This window comes from Mesoplodon mirus (assembly GCF_964341445.2).
Source record: "Mesoplodon mirus genome assembly, chromosome: 12".
Lineage (NCBI taxonomy): Eukaryota > Metazoa > Chordata > Mammalia > Artiodactyla > Ziphiidae > Mesoplodon > Mesoplodon mirus.
Window position 1 is genome coordinate 4,485,166 of NC_138988.1, and position 27,104 is coordinate 4,512,269.

The following is a 27,104-nucleotide window of genomic DNA, read 5'->3' on the forward strand; positions in this document are numbered from 1 at the left end:
ACTTGGAAGACAGGGTCTTTTTTTTGCCCACCCTAGCTCCGACAAGCTGTGTCCAAGCTGTTGTAGGAACCTTGCTTAGCTCACGTCCATGTTGCTGGAGGAAGCTGTGTAGCTGCTACAGTGCTAAGAGTTGAAATTGAAATTAAATGCAACTTATTGTCCAAGCCTTCCCCACTGGAAGATCCAAGCCTTCCCCACTGGAAGATCCAAGCCTTAAATAGACTCCATAGTTCCAAAATACATCAGATAGAGTCTGCCAGTGCATTTGCTGTCTAGCAGTTATCAACTACTCACTGGACAGTCTCACTTTGACCATATTTCTCACTTTAATGAAATACTGTGTCTTAGTATTTCTTAGTATTTTGTATTCTCATGTTTGCGTGTTCATTCATTCATAGAACAGTTTAAGCTAAGGCACTATAACTACCTGTTCTTTGTAGTCACTGTAAGGTCCTCTTGCTTTGGCCATATTTACTGAATAAACTCAAGGAAGTGTGATGAAACTATATTTGTGACTGAAGAGATTACATTTTTCAAAGTAGTAAATGTCTATTGAATTTCCTTGATTATATCTTTCTCATTTCTGTCTCAGGAGAAAGATTTGTTTTGAGTGTGAATGACTGGGCTGGGAAAAGATGTTGCTAAATCACAAATCCCCTTAGGAGGTAGCTGGAAAAATGTTGTCCCTTATAAAATAGAAGCATGAGAAGAAATAATGACTTCAGGAATAGAACTGTTGAATAAATTTGCAGTGTAGCAAAGCATAAAGTATGTGTTACCATTGAAACCATCTCAGATGACCTACAGTGAAGGAGAAAGAGCATAAGTTAGAGACTTTTTTAAAATCTGAAAAACATGACTAAGTTTCATTTCTAAACTTTGTGTTCATCCATTTACTCTAGAGAGATTTACGACTGGCTCTGTGTCAGTTGAGCAAAATTTGACATTCTGAAGGCATATTGAAATGTAACATATGTTATATGTTTATTATGAGTGTTTTTTCCTTTTTCTTTTGAATGACATATTGTGACTGCTTGATGATGTAAGAAATTTGAAATCAGGATTTTTTAAAAATTGAAGTATAGTTGATTTACAGTGTTGTGTTAGTTTCAGGTGTACAGCAAAGTGATTCAGTTATACACACATACAAACACACACACACATATATCTCTTCTTTTTCAGATTCTTTTCCATTTTAGGTTATTACAAGATATTGAACATAGCTCCCTGTGCTATACAGTAGGTCTTGTTTATCTGTTTTATATATAGTAGTATGTATCTGTTAAGCCCAAAGTCCCAGTTTATCCCTACCCCCTTTCCACTTGGGCAAGTGTAAGTTTGTTTTCTCTGTCTGTGAGTCTGTTTCTGTCTTGTAAATAAGTTTATTTCATTCTTTTTTATGGCTGAGTAGTAGTCCATTGTATACATAATACCACATCTTCTTCATCCATTCATCTGTTGATGGACACTTAGGTTGCTTCCATGTCTTGGCTATTGTAACTAGTGCTGCTATGAATATTGGGGTGCATGTATCTTTTTAATTAGAGTTTTCTCCAGATATATGCCCAAGAGTGGGATTGCTGGATTGTATGGCAACTCTGTTGTTAGTTTTTTAGGGAACCTCCATACTGTTTTCCATAGTGGCTGCACCAGCTTACATTGGGAAAGTCCTTATTTCCTCTTCATTTATGAAGGATATTTTCACTGGATATAGAATACTGGTTCGGCAGTTTTTTCCTACATTTTAAAGTTGCTACTCCACTATCATCTTGCTTGCACAGTTTCTGACAAGAAGCTTATTATAATCCTTATCCTGTTCTTCTGTATATAATATGTTTTCCCCTCTCTGGCTGCCTTCAGGATTTTCTCTTTGCCTTTCAGCGATTTGAATATGATATGCTTACGTTTTTTTGTTTTTGTTTTTTTGTTATTTATCCTGTTTGATGTTTTTGGACCTTTTTAAGTCTGTAGTTTGGTGTCTTGTTACTAATTTTGGTAAGTTGTTAGACATTCAAATATTTCTTCTGCTCTGTTCTTTCTTCTCCAGGCATTCTGAGTGTTACACTGTTTGATATTTTCCCACAGTTCTTGGATGTTTTTTTCTGTTTTATTTTCCTATTCTTGTTCTTCTTTACATTTCAGTTTGAGCAATTTCTATTAGCCAATCTTCAAGTTCACTGATTCTTTTTTTAGCTGTTTCAGATCTACTAATAAACTTGTCAGAAGCATTTGTTATTTATTACCATGTTTTTTCCACTTGATTTTTTCTTATGATTTCCATGTCTCTGTGAAATTACCTATCTGATCTTGCATGTTGTCTACCTTTTCCGTTAGAGTCTTCACCATATTAATCATGTTTTAAATTCCCTGATAATTCTAAAATCTATATCATGTCTGAATCTAGTTCTGATAATTGCTTTGTTTCCTCAAACTGTGTTTTTACTACTGCCTTTGGCATGCTTCATATTTTCTTGTTGAAACGTGACCATTTTGTATAGAACAGGAAGTACTGAGGTAAATATCTGATATGCTTGGAGAACACTGTAAGTTTCCTTCTGCTAGTCCTTTAGGGTGGAATTTGAATTAATCTGTTAGGGGTTGAGCTATGTTTAAACATTATTATTGCTATGGTTACCAGAGTTGACATTTGTTGTTGCCATGGAAACTGGAGACTTCAGATTTCCCTAGTGTCTCTTATCTCCCTGCTTGGCTTTGGGTTTTCCCTTTGTGCTGTTTCACACAGTGAGTTCGTCTTTTGCAGCTATATTCCATTGTTATTTTTACTCAAAGCTTATTAGCCTGGTAGTGGAGGGTGGGGGGAGTTCTCTGGTGGTTTGTTAAACCTCAGATTTTGGCAGGCACTAGAACCTGGATCTCGGAGCTGTGGCCTTCATAAAACTTTCTACTTCTAGGAGTGGAGTTGTTCCCCTTCTTTGTTTTTCCCCAACTGCTGCGTCTGGGTTAGGTTTTCTAACACCACCACCCCCTTTTTTTAAGGCAAAGTTTTTTTTAAAATAGATTTTAACCAATAATGGTTTATTCTTTATTTGAATTTTCTATTTAAAGCAGCCTTCTCTGCCCCTGTATTTTATTTTATTTTATTTTTTGGCCATACCACAGGATCTTAGTTCCCCAACCAGGGATCCATCTCATGCCCCCTGCAGTGAAAGTGTGGAGTCTTAACCACTGGACCGCGAGGGAAGTTCCTAAGTTAAAGTTTTTAAAGCCCTTTCCCCCTGTATTAAGATTGTTACTTTAGAGAAATAGTGAAGATTGGGTGTAGTCTCCTTTTCTTTCTTCCAGCTATAGTGAGATTCTACCAGTGTTCTCAGGGTACAGGCCTTGGTGATTTTTTTTTTTCTTGCAGATTAAATCTTTCATTCCATAGGGAGATAGGGGAAATAGATCTGGGCTGATTGGCATTGGTTGCCAAGTTCCACAGGGGTGGGGGCAGGGATGAGGAACTTCCTTTGCATTCTCTCAGATCCCCCCCACCCCCCGCATTAGAGAGCCTTTTGGGGTTTCTGGAGGAAAAGCCTGTAATACGGTGGAAACTCTCCTATGATTGCAGCCCCCAGAGACTTTACACTCTGATGCTAGCCCACATTCAGTCTTCAGCAATTTGTCATAATTTGTGGTTTAATCTTCCTGACTGCAGTGGGATTCTTTCATGCTCTTGGGGCTATATTTCCTTTGGTTAGAGAGAAAGGTTTCTCTCTTTTAGGGTTTTAGGTGCTTGTCCAGCCTCTGTATTGCTCCATCCCATCTGTATTGCCGACAGGTTGGGTCAAGAGACAGTGTGGGTGGTGGGGAGAATGTGGTTTCATCTACTCTTTCTAAACCTTAGGAATCCACATTGTGGTCAGAGAATAACTTGTGAAACTTGCCTTAGTGCTCAGCATATAGATCAATTTTTGTAAGTGATCTCTTTGTGCTTGATAGAGTATTTATTCTGCAGTTACTGGGTGCTGTGTTATATAAATATCTGTTTAGTTCCAGTTTGTTAACCATGCTATTCAAATCTATATTTATCTCTTTATTTCCTCCTATTTAGGTCATTTATTCTATCAATTACTGAGAGAGATGTTAAAAATTTCCCCATTATGATTACAGATATATTTTACTTCTCCTTGTAGTTCTGCTAAGTTGTGCTTTATGTATTTGGAGGCTATGTTATTGCATGCATACAAATTTTAAATTATGTCTTCCTGATGAATTCTACATTTAATCCTATGAATTACTCCTCTGTTAATGCTTTTTGCATTATAATCTACTTTGAGTACTATTAATAAAGCTAGAGCAGCTTTTGTTTAGTTTATGTTTGTGTGACCTTTTCCATACGTTTTATTTTAATTGTTCTCTATATTTTTGGTGTGATTCTTTTAGACACCATAAGATTGAATTTTTTTTTTTTTTGGCCATGCTGCGCAGCTTGTGGGATCTTAGTTCCTAGACCAGGGATTGAACCCAGACCACTGCAGTGAAAACGCCGAGTCCTAACCACTGGACCACCTGGGAATTCCCTGTTTTTTATTTAGTATGATGATTTTTTTCTTTTGGTCCACTTACATTTAATGTAATTACTGGAATATTTGGGTTTACATTTGACATCTTATATTTTGCTTTTTATATGTTCTACTTATCTGTGATCTTGCTTTCCCGCCTTTTTACATTTATTTGGGTATTTTAATTCTACTTTTCCTTTCTATTAGCCTAGTAGTTATATACTCTTCTACTATTTTTAAATGTTTATCCTAGAGATTAAAACATGTATTTACTTTCTTTTTTTCAAATATGTAAGTTTATTTTTTCTCAACATAATAATAGTCATAAAGTTCAAAATTCAAAAGGTAGAAAAACTTTAAAGATGGAAAGTCCTCCATTCACATCTGCCCACCAGCCACTTAGTTCTCCAGATGACTCAGAAATGGGTATCCACCAGTACAGGCATCTGGCCTCTTCACTAGCCCCCAAACGTATACTGTATTTACTGATCTGTGCTGTGTTTACTGCTCTCTAGCTGAGAATCTTGGCCTATATCTTCCTGCTTATTCATCCATCTTCTCATCCTTCATTAAAGCTTCTTTCTCCTTCTTGAAGCTTTTCTGAACAAATCTAATCTAACTGATCTTCTGCTTCTGATGGTAATCACAGTTTTCCTCCCACAATTTAGCACTTAATTATGTTGTTTTGTGCTGTTTTCCTGAAGTTGCAAGTATGTAAATCTTACTTTCCATCCTAGATTGTGAGTTCCTTGAGGGTAAGATAGGATACGTTATTTGGTCTGTATAATGCTGAGCACAAAGCAGATGCCCCCCAAATATGTGCCTAAGTAAATTACTTCTCTGGTAATGGCTGTCAGAAACTTGTTTTCCAGGAAATTTTCAATTTTGGTGCATCTTGAGCCTCAATTGTTCAGGATAGATATAGCTTTTAAGACTTGCTTTTAAATATAAAATTGCAGATAGACAATTGGAAGCTACTTGAAAAATATTTGCTTATAAAATTATGCTAATTTTCATGTATGTACTTGTTTTGCATTTCATGTTACTTTAAGAGCAGAATTAATGGAATATCCATTCCTAATTCAATATCATAGTGTAAAAATATTCATTGCTATTTATAAAACATGCCACTTTCTTTTTTAAGTATTGACAAGTTTCTTTTTTTCCCAAGGTATTTTTCCTTGATTACAGTTTTTTATTATACCTTTGCAAAATTAGAAAATACTAAAAAACACTAGAAAAAATTACCTTACTCCCACTAGTGAGAGATAAATGTTAACATTTTGTTATGTGTATACTTAGTTTTTTTCTTTGTTTATATAGATGTTTCCCTTTTGTAAGTTTCTCACTTTGTAATTCTTAATGTTTGCTTTCAGCTTTTCCTAAAAGGATTCCAGAACACCTTAGAAGTGCTTGAGGAAGAGTGATAAAGGCAAGTATCCAACTCTTTATCATCAGTGAAATAAGTTGGTTCATAGCCAAACCAGAAAGCTTTGGTCACCATATCTATCACAAAAACTAAAAAGTTGGGAAGAAAAACTTAAAGGAAAAAAAGAAAGATAATTCATATATAATTTGGAATTTTTTTGCAAAACCGTTGTAGAAAAATTCTTAAAAATTCTGAAAATTTAACAAAGTTATCTGAAATACCTGGTTTGTTGGTGGCTACCAGTTTTCTTCCTCTTTTTTCCCCACTTTTCACCCCTTCCCCCTGCCCCCTTTCTCCCATGTCCTTTTGTTCCCTTTGCTCTTTACCCATTTCTTCTGGCTTACTAAAAGAACTTTACTTTTCAGAGAAGCTGAATGAATAAAAGAGAAGCTAACATTTCCTTCTTACGAAAGCACACTTAGCTTTACTGTTGTATTTGTTTGTGTTAAACCAGAGACCTCAATATGGTTATTTGGGAAATTTTATAAACTGAGCAACAGTTATTATTGATTTGAATTTTACTACTGTCTTACAGAAGAAAATAGGGGAGTTCTAAAAAACTTTCACAGTATTGAATTCCTTTAGTGCTTGTTTTTCTTACTGTCACAAGTTTTATATAATTAATTATTATAGCATTACTGTCTTCGGTATTTTGGGCATAGCATTTGACCTTCCTTAATATTTATCACAAATTGAAAGGTGGCCTTAAAGATTTTTTCTTGGCCTACAGAAAGTTTTGCCAAGTTTCACAGTATTTGACAAGAAATATTTCTTTCTTTCCTTCTTTTTCTTTTTCTTTTTTTTTTGGACAAGAGATATTTCTTGTTTGTGTTGATATCACAGCAATAATGCAGATGATAGGTACAAGTACCAGATTACATTTTATAGTCAGTGCAACAGGTTGTTTTTCAAAATTTTTATCTAACAACTTGATGTTTAAAGCTCAATTTAGGTTTCTTTAGTGTTCCATGTTAGGTAAGCTTCTGTTAGTATCATTAATATATGTTTTGCCTTTAGAAATCCCAGAATTTATTACTCTTCTACTAGGTAATCTTTACAGCTATGTTGATATCCTGTGCAAGCTTTGGCTTGGAAATTAACACTTTATTTCTAGGTTTTCCTAGGAATGCTGGCATTTCCTTGTAATTGATCATTTCGAATTATTTGAAAATAAATAATGTAGACATGCTAGTGAAATCTCAAATGAAGTTACTGACATTTAAAATGTACCAGATTCTCCATTTTTTTAAAAGAAGCAGGTGACCACCTGATTAGTTTATAATACTGCCTAATGAAACTGATTTGCTGAGTAATAAATTCCTGATATGTTTATATATGAGACAAGTGGGTCATTTGGTTTTCCAGCTAACCTTGACACCATTCCTCTCTTCATGGTATCTTTTATTCTCATGGGAGAAACTTATTTTACATATTTACTTTCAAAATCAACCCCAAAAAAATCAGTTGTATTATTTAGCTAATGCAATATAAATAAGAAAAAAGTAAATTACTTCCTCATTATCAGCCTGCTGCTTTCACAGTGCAAGAAGAGATTACTTGATATACACTGTTACTGGATTATCTTGGTTACATAGCCCTTTTTCTCTGAGAAGCTTAATGCTTTGAAAAGTGAAAATAATTCAATAACTATTAATCTATGCTACAAACTCTTGAGAGAAGATGAGGATAATTAAATACATACACTATTGGCAACATTTTTCCCCACAAGGAGCCCCAGAAAACTCCAGTACAAGCCAAGACAGTTGTTAATCTAGTAAGGATTAAGGGCCTCTTTCTTGGCTCTTGAAAAGGGAAAAGGAAAAATAAAGCAATACACAGTCAGGAAAAGGGTAGGAGGCCCCAGTGGTGTGGCAGGATTTCGGTGTGGCCACAAAGAATTTGAGTGAAAGGCAGTGAAATTTCCCATTCTCATGGCTCCTACTCATTTGCTTAGTTTGGGAGCAAAGAATTTTGTGGTATTTAGACAGTAGGAAGGTACTGGTGAGAGACAAACATCTTTAACCCTGTCAACACAGTTTACTCTCCTGAGTCATGAAGAGGTTAGCAGATGGGAAAATAGGCATGAAAGAATATGGTCAGCAGAGCCACAATGACAGTGTCCATATACATGATGAGAAGGTCTTCTGAGAGTAGTTACCAGGAAGAAAGGTCTAGTGGGTTTGCATTCCTCTCCCTTTGAACTCTAGTAGCCTGGAGGTCATAGTGAACTCTTAAATCCAGCTAATTTTTGCCTTTTAGATTGCTACTTGGTGGCCAGGGGTCTGCATATCCCCAGAACATGACTGCCTTAGGTGCTTCACTAGTAGTGACTTAGACTGTTCAAAGTACTTGGTATAGTGTAGGGAGTTCTAAAGCTGTTTGAATGAAAGTCTGAGGTAAAATATGGAAATAAAGACCTTCCTACACCATATTTTGCCCTCCGTAGCTGGTTCTGTACATTAATACAATTTTGTTTTATATATTTGCAGAAACTCAATTAAAAAAAAACACACACTTTCTATTATGAAAAATCTCATCCTTACCATCCCCCCCTTTTTTTTGGCATGTGATTTCTGTAACCATGGCAATTGTGCTGACCTTGCGTCTCTTAGTTTCAACTTCCTTTTAATTTCCTGCATTTAATATTGGTATGTGGTTGCTATTTGACCTTTCTTTTTCTCTACTTTCAGTCATACCCAGTTACTGTGTCACTTCTTTGTTTTTGAATTTTTGTGAATACAGTTGTCCCTTGGTATCCTTGGAGGATTGGTTCCAGGACCCCTGCAAATACAGATATCCTCAGATGCTCAAGTCCTTTATATAAAATGGCATAGTATTTGCATATAACTATGCACATCCTCCCATATACTTTAAATCATCTTTAGAGTATTTATGATACCTAATACTATGTAAATGCTATGAAAATAGTTATAGATGCAATGTAAATGCTATGTAAATAGTTGCTGGGCACATGGCATATTCAGGTTCTGCTTTTTGGAACATTCTGGAACTCCCCCACCCCCAATATTTTCCATCTGAGGTTGGTTAAATCTGCAGATGTGGAACCTGTGGATATGGAGGACTGACTGTGTATGGGAAGCCTCTGTCAGAGTTGACACTGTTCAAAGAAAGGCATTTCTTTGAGTATCTTATCTTGATAGCTTGTACTGAGCAAAGCTTTAGTCTCTCTGAAGACAGATTCTCTTTGGATCATTCACTCATATGGTGCCAAAAGGTCATTTGGGCTTCAGCAGAGAATTCAACTTACAAGATTTTAATTTACATTTTCCTCTCAAAAGAGCAAACTTATCACTTCTAGTTACCAGTGACCTTGATGAGTATGAAAGTTAACCAGAAATTCCTCTTTTCCATTAAAATCCACATACAGTTAGGTTGGGATATTCACTTCTCACTATTATTCTTTGAATTTACTCCACTGAGCTTCAGCGTACAGATAACTAACTGTGGTTTTGAATGAGAGGAATAATTTAAATTGCCTCAGCAAGACTGTACATATTGAATGCTCTGTGCTCTGTTCTCTCTTATTCCCCAAGTAATGGCTATTCTCTCAAATATTGTGGTTTCCATTCCAAGATGACTCCTCTATTATTCAGTTCTTCTTCATATTGAAACTTGTAGGGATTTTTTTAAACGTTGCTCTTTTCATTTCCTATGTACTTGTTTCTGAGCTTTTTCTCCTATTCTAGAAAATAATCATTACCCACTATCTGGAAAACTATCTTTTAATCTTCTGATTAAAGATTGCTTAATGATAATGCCTAGTTGTTTGGCTAGTGGCATGTTTTTCTTTGTTTTAACCCTGGAGTTTCTGCATGGATTTATAATATGAGGTTCTTTTTTTTTTTCTTTTCTTTTTTAACATTAGATAGGCATGAAGCCTTCGTCTCAAAGCTGCATGTGTAGTTACTGTTGAAGCAATGCCTACCTAATTTGACAGTCTTGGTGTGTTTAAAATTTTTTGAGTTTGCAAATAATCGTATTAAGTCTACTGATGGAGCCTTCGGGCAGTGAACAGTTATTTGAGGACCCTGATCCTGGAGGCAAATCCCAAGATGCAGAGGCCAGAAAGCAGACAGAATCAGAACAAAAGTTGTCTAAAATGACCCACAATGCTTTGGAGAACATTAATGTGATTGGCCAAGGCTTGAAGCATCTCTTCCAGCACCAGCGCAGGAGGTCATCAGTGTCTCCACATGATGTGCAACAAATTCAGGCAGATCCAGAACCCGAAATGGATCTGGAAAGCCAGAACGCGTGTGCTGAGATTGATGGTGTCCCCACCCACCCCACAGCTTTGAATCGTGTCCTGCAGCAGATCCGAGTGCCACCCAAGATGAAGAGAGGGACGAGCTTGCATAGTAGGCGGGGCAAGCCAGAGGCCCCAAAGGGAAGTCCCCAAATCAACAGGAAGTCTGGCCAGGAGATGGCAACTCTTATGCAGTCCGGCCGACCCAGATCTTCATCCACTACTGATGCTCCTACCAGCTCCACTGTGATGGAAATAGCTTGTGCTGCTGCTGCTGCTGCTGCTGCGTGTCTGCCAGGGGATGAGGCATCTGCAGAACGGGTAAGCCTGTTAGATTACCTGTTAACTTATTGTTCTTTGTATCTAGGACTCTGCAGACTTTGCTTTGGTGACTAAAAAGAGGTATCTGGGCTTCCCTGGTGGCGCAGTGGTTGAGAGTCCGCCTGCCGATGCAGGGGACACGGGTTCGTGCCCCGGTCCGGGAAGATCCCACATGCCGCGGAGCGGCTGGGCCCGTGAGCCATGGCCGCTGAGCCTGCGCGTCCGGAGCCTGTGCTCTGCAACGGGAGAGGCCACAACGGTAAGAGGCCCACGTACTGCAAAAAAAAAGAAAAAAAAAGAGGTATCTATCTCATCAAGTACCTCAAAGTTGTGGCAAAAGATGGTTTCCCTTTTCATTAAATAAGTGAGATGAATAATAATCGTTATAGCTAATAATGAATGCTTATAATTATATTCCTATTTGCTTCCTAACATATTGCTATATTTTATTTTATCCTTTTGTTAAAACCTTCAGTATACTTCATGTGCTCTTCAAGTATTATATTAAAAGGCTCAGATTTATGGTAGAGAAATAAAGATGCTTTGTTTTTTCTTGTTTAGTTTTGCACATGAACTGGCTTTCTTATATTAGTGAAGATAATGAATAGAGTTCTGGAATCTGGGTTTGTGCTTAGCATGGAAATATACTAAATTGCTTATAATTTCATTACACACTGTACCACGTTATCAGCATTCAGTATACATTTTGCTTTCTACAGTAGAACGTATGCATTCTTACCATTTACTCTTTTTTTTAATTTTCGAATTTTATTTATTTTTTTATACAGCAGGTTCTTATTAGTCATCAATTTTATACACATCACTGTATACATGTCAATCCCAATCGCCCAGTTCATCACACGACCATCCCCACCCCACCCCCACCCCGCAGCTTTCCCTGCTTGGTGTCCATACGTTTGTTCTCTACATCTGTGTCTCAACTTCTGCCCTGCAAACTGGTTCATCTGTACCATTTTTCTAGGTTCCACCTACATGCGTTAATATATGATCTTTGTTTTTCTCTTTTTGACTTGCTTCACTCTGTATGACAGTCTCTAGATCCATCCATGTCTCAACAAATGAACCAATTTCATTCCTTTTTATGCCTGAGTAATATTCCATTGTATATATGTACCACATCTTCTTTATCCATTCGTCTGTTGATGGGCATTTAGGTTGCTTCCATGACCTGGCTATTGTAAATAGTGCTGCAGTGAACATTGGGGTGCATGTGTCTTTTTGAATTATGGTTTTCTCTGGGTATATGCCCAGTAGTGGGATTGCTGGATCATATGGTAATTCTATTTTTAGTTTTTTAAGGAACCTCCATACTCTTCTCCGTAGTGGCTGTATCAATTTATATTCCCACCAACAGTGCAAGAGGGTTCCCTTTTCTCCACACCCTCTCCAGCATTTGTTGTTTGTAGATTTTCTGATGATGCCCATTCTAACTGGTGTGAAGTGATACCTCATTGTAGTTTTGATTTGAATTTCTCTAATGATTAGTGATGTTGAGCAGCTTTTCATTTGCTTCTTGGCCATCTGTATGTCTTCTTTGGAGAAATGTCTATTGAGGTCTTTTGCCCATTTTTGGATTGGGTTGTTTTTTTTTTTTGTTTTGTTTTTGTTTTTTTTTTTTCCCGTACGCGGGCCTCTCACTGTTGTGGCCTCTCCCGTTGCGGAGCACAGGCTCCGGATGCGCAGGCTCAGCGGCCATGGCTCACGGGCCCAGCCGCTCCGCGGCATATGGGATCCTCCCAGACCGGGGCACGAACCCGTATCCCCTGCATCGGCAGGCGGACTCTCAACCACTGCGCCACCAGGGAGGCCCTGTTTTTTTAATATTGAGTTGCATGAGCTGTTTATATATTTTGCAGATTAGTCCTTTGTCTGTTGATTTGTTTGCAAATATTTTCTCCCATTCCGAGGGTTGTCTTTTTGTTTGGGGTATGGTTTCCTTTGCTGTGCAAAGGCTTTGAAGTTTCATTAGGTCCCATTTGTTTATTTTTGTTTTTATTTCCATTACTCTAGGAGGTGGATCAAAAAAGATCTTGCTGTGATTTATGTCAAAGAGTGTTCTTCCTATGTTTTCCTCTAAGAGTTTAATAGTGTCCGGTCTTACATTTAGGTCTCTAATCCATTTTGAGTTTATTTTTGTGTATGGTGTTAGGGCGTGTTCTAATTTCATTCTTTTACATGTAGCTGTCCAGTTGTCCCAGCACCACTTATTGAAGAAACTGTCTTTTCTCCATTTTATATCCTTGCCTCCTTTGTCATAGATTAGTTTACCATAGGTGTGTGGGTTTATCTCTGGACTTTCTATCTTGTTCCACTGATCTATGTTTCTGTTTTTGTGTCAGTACCATATTGTCTTGATTACTGTAGCTTTGTAGCATAGTCTTAAGTCAGGGAGTCTGATTCCTCCAGCTCCGTTTATTTCCCTCAAGACAGCTTTGGCTATACAGGGTCTTTTGTGTCTCCATACAAATTTTAAGATTTTTTGTTCTAGTTCCGTAAAAAATGCCATTGGTAATTTGATAGGGATTGCATTGAATCTGTAGATTGCTTTGGGTAGTATAGTCATTTTCACAATATTGATTCTTCCAATCCAAGAACATGGTATATCTCTCCATCTGTTGGTATCATCTTTAATTTCTTTCATCAGTGTCTTATAGTTTTCTGTATAGAGGTCTTTTGTCTCCCTAGGTAGGTTTATTCCTAGGTATTTTATTCCTTTTGTTGCAATGGTAAATGGGAGTGTTTCCTTAATTTCTCTTTCAGATTTTTCATCATTAGTGTATAGGAATGCAAGAGATTTCTGTGCATTAATTTTGTATCCTGCAACTTTACCAAATTCATTGATTAGCTCTAGTAGTTTTCTGGTGGCATTTTTTGGATTCTCTATGTATAGTATCATGTCATTTGAAAAACAGTGTCAGTTTTACTTCTTCTTTTCCAATTTGTATTTCTTTTATTTATTTTTCTTCTCTGATTGCCATAGCTAGGACTTCCAAAACTATGTTGAATAATAGTGGTGAGAATGGGCATCCTTGTCTTGTTCCTGATCTTAGAGGAAATGCTTTCAGTTTTTCACCAATGAGAATGATATTTGTTGTGGCTTTGTCGTGTATGGCCTTTATGATGTTGAGGTAGGTTCCCTCTGTGCCCACTTTCTGGAGAGTTTTCATCATAAATGGGTGTTGAATATTGTCAGAAGCTTTTTCTGCATCTATTGCGATGATCATATGGTTTTTCTTTTTCAGTTTGTTATTATGGTGTATCACATTGATTGATTTGCTTATATTGAAGAATCCTTGCATCCCTGGGATAAATGCCACTTGGTCATGGTGTATGATCCTTTTAATGTGTTGTTGGATTCTGTTTGCTAGTATTTTGTTGAGGATTTTTGCATCTGTATTCATCAGTGATATTGGTCTGTAATTTTCTTCTTTTGTAGTATCTTTGTCTGGTTTTGGTATCAGGGTGATGGTGGCCGCATAGAATGAGTTTGGGAGTGTTCCTTCCTCTGCAATTTTTTGGAAGAGTTTGAGAAGGATGGGTCTTAGCTCTTCTCTGAATGTTTGATAGAATTCCCCTGTGAAGCCATCTGGTCCTGGACTTTTGTTTGTTGGAAGATATTTAAGCAGTTTCAATTTCATTACTTGTGATTGGTCTGTTCATGTTTTCTATTTCTTCCTGGTTCAGTCTTGGAATGTTTTGCCTTTCTAAGAATTTGTCCATTTCTTCCCCGTTGTCCATTTTATTGGCATAGAGTTGCTTGTAGTAGTCTCTTAGGATGCTTTGTATTTCTGCTGTGTGTTGTAACTTCTCCTTTTTCATTTCTAGTTTTATTGATTTGAGTCCTCTCCCTCTTTTTCTTGATGAGTCTGACTAATGGTTTATCAATTTTGTTTATCTTCGCAAAGAACCAGCTTTTAGTTTTATTGATCTTTGCTATTGTTTTCTTTGTTTCTGTGTCATTTATTTCTGCTCTGATCTTTATGATTTCTTTCCTTCTGCTAACTTTGGGTTTTGTTTGTTCTTCTTTCTCTAGTTCCTTCCTTTCTCTAGTTCCTTTAGGTGTAAGGTTAGATTGTTTATTTGAGATTTTTCTTGTTTCTTGAGGTAGGCTTGTATAGCTATAAACTTCCCTCTTAGAACTGCTTTTGCTGCATCCCATAGGTTTTGGATCGTAGTGTCTTCATTGTCATTTGTCTCTAGGTATTTTTTGATTTCTTCTTTGATTTCTTCAGTGATCTCTTGGTAGTTTAGTAATGTATTGTTTAGCCTCCATGTGTTTGTGTTTTTTACGTTTTTTCCCCCGTATTTCATTTCTAATCTCATAGTGTTGTGGTCAGAAAAGATGCTTGATATGATTTCAGTTTTCTTAAATTTACTGAGGCTTGATTTGTGACCCAAGATGTGATCGATCCTGGAGAATGTTCCGTGCGCACTTGAGAAGAAAGTGTAATCTGCTGTTTTTGGATGGAATGTCCTATAAACATCAATTAAATCTATCTGGTCTGTTGTGTCATTTAAAGCTTCTGTTTCCTTATTTATTTTCATTTTGGATGATCTGTCCATTGGTGTAAGTGAAGTGTTAAAGTCCCCCACTGTTATTGTGTTACTGTTGATTTCCTCTTTATAGCTGTTAGCAGCTGCCTTATGTATTGAGGTGCTCCTATGTTGGGTGTATATATATTTATAATTGTTATATCTTCTTCTTGGATCGATCCCCTGATCATTATGTAGTGTCCTTCCTTGTAACATTTTTTTTTTTGCGGTACGCGGGCCTCTCACTGTTGTGGCCTCTCCCGCTGTGTAGCACAGGCTCCGGACGTGCAGGCTCAGCGGCCATGGCTCACAGGCCCAGCCGCTCCACGGCATGTGGGATCCTCCCGGACCGCGTCACGAACCCGTGTCCCCTGCATCAGCAGGTGGACTCTCAACCACTGTGCCACCAGGAAGCCCAACATTCTTTATTTTAAAGTCTATTTTATCTGATATGAGTATTGCTACTCCAGCTTTCTTTTGATTTCCATTTGCATGGACTATCTTTTTCCATCCCCTCACTTTCAGTCTGTATGTGTCCCTAGGTCTAAGTGGGTCTCTTGTAGACAGCATATATATGGGTCTTGTTTTTGTATCCGTTCAGCAAGCCTGTATCTTTTGGTTGGAGCATTTAATCCATTCACGTTTAAGGTAATTATTGATACGTATGTTCCTATGACCATTTTCTTAATTGTTTTGGGTTTGTTTTTGTAGGTCCTTTTCTTCTCTTGTGTTTCCCACTTAGAGAAGTTCCTTTAGCATTTGTTATAGAGCTGGTTTGGTGGTGCTGAATTCTCTTAGTTTTTGCTTATCTGTAAAGCTTTTGATTTCTCCATCGAATCTGAATGAGATCCTTGCTGGGTAGAGTAATCTTGGTTGTAGGTTCTTCCCTTTCATCACTTTAAGTATATCATGCCACTCCCTTCTGGCATGTAGAGTTTCTGCTGAGAAATCAGCTGTTAAGCATGTGGGAGTTCCTGTGTATGTTATTTGTCGTTTTTCCCTTGCTGCTTTCAGTAATTTTTCTTTGTCTTTAATTTTTGCCAATTAGATTACTCTGTGTCTCAGTGAGTTTCTCCTTGGGTTTATCCTGTATGGGACTCGCTGCGCTTCCTGGCCTTGGGTGGCTGTTTCCTTCCCATGTTAGGGAAGTTTTCGACTATAATCTCTTCAAATATTTTCTCTGGTCCTTTCTCTCTCTCTTCTCCTTCTGGGACCCCTATAATGTGAATGTTGTTGTGTTTAATGTTGTCCCAGCGGTCTCTTAGACTGTCTTCATTTCTTTTCATTCTTCTTTCTTTATTCTGTTCCGCAGCAATGAATTCCACCATTCTGTCTTCCAGATCACTTATCCGTTCTTCTGCCTCAGTTATTCTGCTTTTGATTCCTTCTAGTATAATTTTCATTTCCGTTATTGTATTCTTCATCTCTGTTTCTTTGTTCTTTAATTCTTCTAGGTCTTTGTTAAACATTTCTTGTATCTTCTCGATCTTTGCCTCCATTCTTTTTCCGAGGTCCTGTATCATCTTCACTATCATTATTCTGAATTCTTTTTCTGGAAGGTTGCGTATCTCCACTTCATTTAGTTGTTTTCCTGGGGTTTTATCTTGTTCCTTCATTTGGTACATAGCCCTCTGCCTTTTCATCTTGTCTGTCTTTCTGTGAATGTGGTTTTTGTTCCACAGGCTGCGGGATTGTAGTTCTTGCTTCTGCTGTCTGCCCTCTGGTGGATGAGGCTATCTAAGAGCCTTCTGTAAGTTTCCTGATGGGAGGGATTCTTATCATTTACGCGTAATGAACAGTTTTTTTTGGTCTGCCTGGAAGGAGAACTAAGCATAACAAATTTAGGGAGAACTCTAACTCTAACTTCATCCCTCATTTATGGTTAGGTGAGGCACTAACCTCAAACTGTTTCAAACTAGGGTTTGAAAACTCAGATACATGTAGCCAGGTATGTAGTGACAATGAGTGAACTCAAGTGTTAGAGACTTGGACGGACTGAAGAAAGAGTATGTGCCCGGTCTAAAGGGACAGTGTCTTCTTAGCTTTAGCTGATTGTTGTAATTTAGGACTGTGAGCCTAGTATTGCCAAGGCTTCTGAATTTTCAAGAGAAACTAGAAAGTTAAATGAATAATCTCTTGATTTTTAACATACTGTGCAAGCCAAAACAGAACACATTTGTGGGTGAGGTCTGTCCCTTAGTGTCACCAACTTGCTATCTTTTGGCTTTACTTTTATGCATCCCTTAAGGCTTTTATGATAGTAAATCACTTTCATTCTGTGTCTCCTTCTGGCACCAGTAAGTTTATTTTACAGCATATTTAACCTAGAAATCTAAATATTGAGTCTAGGACCTTTAAACCTCTCCTATCTAAAGAAGACAGTAGGGACTTCCCTGGTGGTACACTGGTTAAGAATCCTCCTGCCAGTGCAGGGGACACAGTTTCGAGCCCTGATCCGGGAAGATCCCACATGCTGCGGAGCAACTAAGCCCATGTGCCATAACTACTGAGCCTGCGCTCTAGAGCCTGTGAGCCACAACTACTGAGCCCGTGTGCCACGACTACTGAAGCCCACGCACCTGGAGCCCGTGCTCCGCAACAAAAGAAGCCACCACAATGAGAAGCCCGCGAGCCACAAAGACTGAGCTCGCATGCCGCAACTACTGAAGCCCACATGCTTAGAGCCGTGCTCCTCAGCAAGAGAAGCCACCGCAATGAGAAGCCCGTGCACCACAATGAAGAGTAGCCCCCACTCTCCGCAGCTAGAGAAAGCCCGCACGCAGCAACGAAGACCCAACACAGCCAAAAATAAATAAATAAAATAAATTTAATAAATAAATAAAATAAAAAAGACACTAAAAAGAAACAAACAGATAGTGGACAGTAAATCACTTTAAGAAGTTAAACGTGTCAGAAAAACAAATCCACCAGAATAACAGAATCATCAGAATAATGATTCACTTCATTAAAATTAAAAGTATAAATGAGGAAAAGTAGCATATATTTATGCTATAATTCAAGTAAAAAGGACATTTGGTCGTCAATTATGCAATCTACTTGGCAATACAAACTAACAATGTAATTGTATAATTTGTCTTGATCTGTACCAGAGAACATTAAGAAATTTATTGGTAGTGATTCTAGGATTACAGACTTTTATGTTATAATGAAAAAGCATAAGTAAAGCATATTGTATGCGTTTATATTGTTTTGAAAACTTCATAGAAACAAAGCCAAGGGAGAATCTTTTTTCATAAAAATTTTTTTTAATGTTTGTCAACAGTACTGACATATACTTCAATAAAACCCAGTAATTTTAAGTGTGCAGTTTGATTAGTTTTGAGAAATGAATAGTCATGTAACAGTAATCATGGTATAGAACATCTCCATCACCCCAGAATGATTTCTTATGCTTCTTTGCTGTAAGTCCTCTGTTCTCTAACCAACCCTTGGCCTTTGGCAACCACTGATTTGCTTTCTATCACTATTGTTTTGCCTTTTCTAGAATTTAATATAAATGGGATCATACAGTGCATAGTCTTTTGTGTTTGGCTTCTTTCACTTGGCATAATGCTTTGGAGTTTCAGCTATGTTCTTGCATCATTTTTATTGCTGAATAGTATTCCATTGTGTATCTATTTGTTTATCCATTCACCAGCTGATGGACATTTGGATCATTTCCATTTTCTGGCTATAATGAATTAAATTGCTATGAACTTTTGGATATAGGTCTTACAGACAGTCAGTAAAAGTTTTTATTATCAAAAAAATTATTTAAAAAGATATGTACTTTGAATATTTTATTTTATTTTTATCTTTTAATTTAATTTAATTTTTTTTTGGCTGCACTGCATGGCTTGTGGGATCTTAGTTCCCTGACGAGGGATCGAACCCAGTCCCCGGCAATGGAAGCACCGAGTCCTAACCACTGGACTACCAGGGAATTCCCTTATTTTAAAATTTTTATTGAAATATATTTGAATATTTTATTTTAACTTAAAACTAAGGTTGTCTTACATTTTATTTTACTTTTTAAATTGAACTATAGTTGACATACAACATTATATTCATTTCAGATGTACAGCATTGTGATTTGACATTCACATACGTTATGAATTGATCACCACAAGAAGTTAAGTAACCATCTGACACCATACAAAGTTATTACAATGTTATTAACTATATTTCCTAGGCTGTACATTACATCCTCTTCACCCATTTTACCCACCTCCCCACCCTTCTCTCCTCTGGCAGCCACCAGTTTGTTTTCTCTATCTTTGCGACTCTGTCTTGTTTTTTAGGTTCCACATATAAGTGAACTCACATGGTATTTGTCTTTCTCTGACTTATTTCACTTAGCATAATAGCCTCTAGGTCCATCCATGTTGCTGCAAATGGCAGGGTTTCATTCTTTTTTATGGCTGAGTAATACACCATTGTGTATATATCTTCTTTATCCATTTATCTATCAGTGGACAGTTAGATTGCTTCCATATCTTGCCTATTGTAAATAATGCTGCAGTGAGCGTAGGGGTGCATATATCTTTTCAAATTAGTGTTTTCATTTTCTTTGAATAAATAACCTAGAAGTGGAATTGCTGGATTGTATGGTAGTTCAATTTTTAATTTTTTTGAGGAACCCCCATACTGTTTTCCACAGTGGTTGCACCAATTTCCATTTCCACCAATAGTGCATGAAGTTTCCCCTTTCTCCACATCCTCGCCAACACTTGTTATTTGTTGTCCTTTTGATGATAGCCATTCTGAGAAGTGTGAGGTGATATCTCATTGTGGGGTTTTTTTTTTTTTTTGCGGTATGCGGGCCTCTCACTATTGTGGCCTCTCCTGTTGCGGAGCACAAGCTCCGGACGCGCAGGCTCAGCGGCCATGGCTCACGGGCCCAGCCGCTCCGCGGCATGTGGGATCTTCCCAGACCGGGGCACAGACCCGTGTCCCCTGCATCACCAGGCGGACTCTCAACCACTTCGCCACCAGGGAAGCCCTCATTGTGGTTTTGATTTGCATTTCCCTGATGATTAGTGATGTTGAGCATCTTTTCATGTATCTCTCGACCCATCCATATGTCTTCCTTGGAAAAATGTCTGTTCAGGTCCTCTGCCCATTTTTTTAATTGAATTGTTTGTTTCTTTGATATTGAGTTGTGTGAGTTCTTTATATATTTTGGGTATTAACCCCTTATTGGATATATCATTTGCAAATATATTTTTCCATTCAGTAGATTGTCTTTTCGTTTTGTTGATGATTTCCTTCACTGTGCAAAAGCTTTTGAGTTTGATGTAGTACCATTTGTTTATTTTTGCTTTCATTGCCCTTGCCAGAGGAGGCAGATCCAAAAAAAATACTGCTAAGACTGATGTCAAAGAGCATAACATTTTAAAAACGTAAATCTACTATTGGACTTCTGTTCCTTTCTTGTACTCATTATATGGACTGTAATTTCTAGATTTAATTTTTATAAAGTGGAGTGATAACTTAATGACACTTGTGAAGCAGTTGGGGTCCGAATCCTAGGTTTTAATAATCTCTTGAAATGTCTTGCCCACCTTAAATTCATTTTTTTAAAAGCAGCTTACCTGTGTTGAGTCTTAAAGTGCTTTACTTAGTTTTCATAGAAACAACAGCCCTTTTTCTACTCATATCTGATTGGTTTATTTAGTATTTAGTTAAACTAATTATAATGAGTATAAGAAACTGATATGGGAGCAAGATATGTACGGAAGTACTAGCCATGAATATTGATTCTCATGAGGGCATAAAGTCCACACGTCTTTTGAAGAAAACAGAGAGTTTAAGAATAATGTGACAAGTTGGTTAAGTAGAGATTAGTCTGGAGAGCTTCTACTCTGCTGTATCTTTTAGTATGTGAGATCGATCGTTTCAAATTCTAAATACTGGCTCTCTATTTTTATATCTGTTTTTTTCTCTCGACTCAAAGTTCTGAGTATGAAAATGTTTCAGTACTGGTTATAAACATTTAAGTACACTGATATTTCTGTCCCATGGAGTTAATATCATTCTTATAGACTTGCACGTGCATGTAACCATGTGCACACACAACCGGAAGACAAATGTTGAGTTGATTTTCAAGTGTATCCACTGTGTTTGAAAGCTACCTGCTTTTGCCTTAGCCATCTGCCACATAACCAGTCTAGTTGTTTTTGGGTTTTTCTAATTTTTATTTATTTATTTATTTATTTTTGGCTGTGTTGGGTCTTCGTTTTTGTGCGAGGGCTTTCTCCAGTTGCGGCAAGTGGGGGCCACTGTTCATCGCAGTGCGCGGGCCTCTCACTATCGTGGCCTCTCTTGTTGCGGAGCACAGGCTCCAGACACGCAGGCTCAGTAGTTGTGGCTCACGGACCTAGTTGCTCCGTGGCATGTGGGATCTTCCCAGACCAGGGCTCAAACCCGTGTCCCCTGCATTGGCAGGCAGATTCTCAACCACTGTGCCACCAGGGAAGCCCCCAGTCTAGTTTTTAAATTAGATTCTTGGCCTTTAAGCTCGATTACTTAAAAAAAAAAATCAGATTTGGCAAGTATTTATTTGTTCCTAATATACCATGGCTTTGACCTAATGTTGGAAATGGAACCCGGTTGGAACAGTCATGACATGTTGAATACAAAGGTTCTGTACTCCCTTTCTTTTCAGGTTTACTAACGTCAATCTTTTTCTCACAGAAAAATCTTATTGACAAATTCAGTCCACTACAGTACTTGTATATACTTGGTCAAATTACATTATTTAAAGGATCATCTTTAAATTCACAAAGGCAGATTGATATAGTCATAAGCAGTTTTATCTATAAGTGCTTTGCGATTTGAAAGTTAAAAAGTTAATTTTTTTGAATTTGAAATATGCCCAGTGTGGAAAATTTTGAAAATACAGAAAAGTAGAAGAAGAAAAAAAACTATTGCCAATATTTTGGTGTTTTTTCTCAATATATTCCTTACATATGAAAAACATATAGAAGAAAATTTAAACTTATTTTTATTTAGTTTTATTAAGATTAACACATTAAGATAAAACCAGAATCTTATTAAATGCACAGGGTTTTTTGTTTTTCTATTATTTTTTATTAAAGTTCTATCATGAGCATTTTTAGATACTTATAAATATTCTATATAGATTTTTACTGACTGCATAATATTATAACATTTTGTTGTAATGCCATAATTTGTGTTAACCATTTTTAGATATTCAGCTGGAGATGGAGAAATGAATATATTTAAATTTTCAATATAATTTTCTTTATATAAAACTATATGAAATATTAATCAACAGATATTTAGTAGTACCTAGTGGTAGTGATGATAATGATAAGCTACCATTCGTCTTGTGCTTATTATGTGGCAGACAGTGTGTTTACACAAGTTATGTAATTTTCTCATTAATTCTAAAACAGCCCTTTCTTTTGTATTTTCCCTTTTTTGTTGATGAAATAACAGAGGCATAGAACAGTTAAGTATGCCATGATTTCACAGCTAGCATATTTCCAACTAGAGTGTTTCAGAACTAAAATAATAAGTCTAGGCCATTTATATTTTGATTAGATATGTTTTAGTAACTGCTGTGTGCTAGACACTATCTGATTCGAAAACTCTTATCATACCGAACTCTCTCTCCATTTTTATGTATTGGGCATTGGTCAGAGGAATCTGGGAAAACTTTGAAGGAAGGGCAACAGGATTTTGTTGTGGGTAATAGGGAGTAAGGATATCCTCTACGTTAAAGACGTTTTGGAATAAAACTAACTAGTGTTTTCTTAGTAAACTTACAGTCTTTCAAGGTATATTATGGACTTGAACAATAAGGCCTGTGACATTTTGGATGATATGTTGAGAGAATGCCTAGTGTCCACAGGACTTGCAAGACAGGTGCCAGGTCTTAGCTTTGTATCCCTCCGAGCACCTAAAAGGACAACATTTTACACACAAATACCTCATGCAGAAATAGCATTTTAGGGTATTACTAACTAATGAGCAAATCCTCTTCTCTGTCTACATCTTAAGTATTGTGTCCTTCTAAGTTTTAACCATAGCCTGTACCACTCTTTTTACTCCTTTGTGAACTTAAATGCTTCCACAAAATTTTGGTCTCCAACCTGACCAATCCTATATGATCTTTGGAATTGGTTATTTATCTGTTGGTTGTCTGCATAGACAGTTCAAACTCATCATTTACAAATTTAAGTTCATCATCATCATCTCTCATAAATCTTTTTGCCTTCTAGTGTGTTTTTTGTCTCAGTTGTTTCAAAACTTGATTGAATACAGTAAAAATCACTTTGGACACTCGTTGAAAATAAGATTTCCGTGCCCCATTCCCAGAATTTCTGATTTAGAAGATCTGGTATGGAGCCTAGAAATGTGTATTTTTAAAAAAAATAAATTTATTTATTTATTTTTTGCTGTGTTGGGTCTTCATTGCTGCGTGTGGGCTTTCTCTAGTTGCGATGAGGGAGTGCTATTCTTCGTTGCAGTGCGTGGGCTTCTCATTGCGGTGGCTTCTCTTGTCGCAGAGCATGGGCTCTAGGCTTGTGGGCCTCAGTTGTGGCATGCAGGCTCAGTAGTTGTGGCTTGCAGGCTCTAGAGCGCAGGCTCAGTATAGAAACGTATATTTTTAATCAAGGCGTCAGATGATTCTAGTGCAGTCAGCCCATGAGTTTGAGAATTACTGAATCTGAATTTCTGGAGCCACCAGTTACCCGGGTTGGCAAGCTTTGAGTTATCTGGACCCCTCCTACTCTTTAATCACGTGATCCCCAAGGTTGCCCCCATTCTCCATTCCTAAATCAGTGTCCTAGTTTAGGCCTTCATTCATCTCATTGCCCTTTCAAAGCCTTTCTCCATGCTGCGCACAGCTTGTGAGAACTGTCTAAAATCAAAACAAATCATTGTCATTTCCACGGCTTAGAAACCCTTCACTGGCTCCATCATTTCCTGAGGGATATGTTCCTTGAAATGACGTGCAAGACCTTCCATGATTTAGCCCATGTGGACTTCTTTACCTCATACCACTCCCAGCTCATACAGCAACTAGCACTCCTTTCCCACACTTTTTATTCTTCCTCTAAAGTTTTTCCTATTTCCATACTTTGGCTTATGCTTTCATTCAGTCATTCATTCAAAAAACATATTGATATGTTCTAGGCACTGTGGATACTGTGATGAACAAAAACAGATGTGATCCTTACTCTTATGGAGTTTATTATCAGATGGGTCCACATATTAAATAATCATTTGGCGAATTCCCTGGCAGTCCAGTGGTTAAGACTCCGTGCTTCCACTGCAGGGGGTGGGGGCGCGGGTTCAATCCCTGGTTGGGGAAGTAAGATCCTGCATGCTGTACAGTGTGGTCAAAACAAACAAACAAACAAATAGACAAAACAAAACTAAAAAAAAATCATTCAAACAAATCTGAACTTTCAGCTGTGACAAGTGCTACTAGAGCCTGTTATTGGAACATTTGACCTAGTTAAGGAAGTCAGGGTATACTTCCATGAGGAAGTGACAGAGATCTGTAGGATAAGCTGGGCTAATTAGGTGATGGAGTGAGAACTGCAGGTGCAAAGGTGCTAAGATAGAAGGAAGTTTACTGAGTATGAGGGATAGGATGGCAGGTGTGTATGTCTGTGTGTGTGTACATGGAAGCACTCAGTGGTTAAGGCTGGAGAGAGAGATAGGAAGCAGTTCATACAGAGGTTTGCGGAGAGTGTTAAGGGGTTTTTCTCTACCTAAGAGGAATGAGTAGCATCAAAGCATTTTAACACATTATTGACCGGGTGATTTTTGCAGAAACTGACACCTGGGGCCGTAATACATCTCCAGTCAAAAATGTGTTAAGCAAGGGGGGGCAGTTTCAACTTTGTGATTAGAAAATATCACTATGCTTATAGCATGGAGAATGGATTGACTGGGTTCAGATGGAATGAAGGTAGATGAGCCAGATGGCTGTCGTGTCCAGGTGAGAGATGACAGTAGTTTGGATCAAAGAAGTGATGATGGGAGTGGAGAGAAGAATTACCTAAGGGCAGGAGTGTGTCTTATTCATATTTCAATTCCCCATGCCTGATACTTTGGTCCTTGGATTATTTGTTTGATGAATTAGTAGTAAATAGAGATAGGGAGCAAGAGAGGATGTCTAATTAGTGAGTTTGAGAATGTACATGGATAAGTTTCTGAAATGGAGTAAGCTTTCATTCAGTTATTCATCAGTACTTATCAAATACATACTATGCACTAGGCAATGTTCTAGGTAGTTAGAATACACCAAAAAATGAAACAGGCAAAAATTTCTGTCCTTATGGAGCTTAGTTTGTATTGTAAGAGATAGCATACAATAGATACAATAAATGACTGGTATGTTATGTTGGAAGATGATAAGTATTACGTAAAAAAAGAACAAAATTAGACCAAGATAAGAGATCAGGAGTGTGTATAGAGGGGAGGTGAGTTGCAGTATAAAGTAGGATGATAAGGGTAAGCCTCTCTGAGAAGGTAACATTTGAGTGAAGACTTGAGATGAAGGAGTTAAGTCATGAGGCTGGCCCTCTGGGGGATAAGTACTTAGGCAGATGAAGTAACTCCAGGATGGGAGCCTGCCTGACATGTCCAAGGAATAGCAAGGAGGCCAGTGAGGAGAAGCTGAGTGAGCAGGGGACAGTAATAAGAGATGGGGTCAGAGAGGTCACAGGTAGCCAGATCGGGTAGGGCCTCATAGACATTGTAAAGACTTTGGCTGTACTCTGAATGAGACAGGGAGCCATTGGAGGGTTTTGAGCATAAGGGTGATATGATCTTACTTACCTTTTTTTTTTTTTTTTAACATCTTTATTGGAGTATAATTGCTTTACAATGGTGTGTTAGTTTCTGCTTTATAACAGTGAATCAGCTATACATATACATATATCCCCATATCTCCTCCCTCTCGCAACTCCCTCCCACCCTCCCTATCCCACCCCTCTAGGTGGTCACAAAGCACTGAGCTGATATCCCTGTGCTATGCGGCTGCTTCCCACTAGCTACCTATTTTACATTTGGTAGTATATATAAGTCCATGCCACTCTCTCACTTCGTCCCAGCTTACCCTTCACCCTCCCCGTGTCCTCAAGTCCATTCTCTACGTCTGTGTCTTTATTCCTGTCCTGCCCCTAGGTTCTTCATAACAGACTGCCAACAAACACATGAAAGAATGCTCAACATCACTAATCATTAGAGAAATACAAATCAAAACTACAATGAGGTATCACTTCACACCAGGCAGAATGGCCATCATCAAAAAATCTACAAACGGTAAATGCTGGAGAGGGTGTGGAGAAAACCCTCTTGCACTGTTGGTGGGAATGTAAATTGATACAGCCACTATGGAGAACAGTATGGAGGTTCCTTAAAAAACTAAAAATAGGGCTTCCCTGGTGGCGCAGTGGTTGAGAGTCCGCCTGCCGATGCAGGGGACACGGGTTCGTGCCCTGGTCCGGGAGGATCCCACATGCCGCGGAGCGGCTGGGCCTGTGAGCCATGGCCGCTGGGCCTGTGCTTTCGGAGCCTGTGCTCTGCAAAGGGAGAGGCCACAGCAGTGAGAGGCCCGTGTACCGCAAAAAAAAAAAAAAAAAAAACCTAAAAATAGAACTACCATATGACCCAGCAATCCCACTACTGGGCATATACCCTGAGAAAACCATAACTCAAAAAGAGTCATGTACCACAATGTTCATTGCAGCACTGTTTACAAGAGCCAGGACATGGAAGCTACCTAAGTGTCCATCGACAGATGAATGGATAAAGAAGATGTGGCACATATATACAATGGAATATTACTCAGCCATAAAAAGAAATGAAATTGAGTCATTTGTAGTGAGGTGGATGGACCTAGAGTCTGTCCTACAGAGTGAAGTAAGTCAGAAAGAAAAAAACAAATACCATATGCTAACACATATATATGAAATCTAAAAAAAAAAAAAAAAATTTTTAAAAAGGATCACTCTGGCTGCTGTGTGAATAGACTGCAGGG

At 37.9% G+C, this 27,104-nt stretch overlaps 1 protein-coding gene across 2 annotated transcripts in view; it reads left to right on the forward strand.

Annotated features, from left to right (window-relative positions):
* Positions 1 to 27,104, forward strand: part of TMCC1 (transmembrane and coiled-coil domain family 1) — a 225,183-nt gene that overhangs the window by 52,775 nt on the left and 145,304 nt on the right. The window contains exons 2-3 of one of the 2 annotated variants that reach the window (XM_082639390.1): positions 5,882 to 5,941; positions 9,825 to 10,522. In XM_082639390.1, coding sequence (XP_082495516.1) covers positions 9,947 to 10,522 — 576 coding nt within the window. In that variant the 5' untranslated portion in view covers positions 5,882 to 5,941; positions 9,825 to 9,946. The remainder of the gene's footprint in view (positions 1 to 5,881; positions 5,942 to 9,824; positions 10,523 to 27,104) is intronic. The other variant, XM_082639391.1, reaches the window with a different exon arrangement.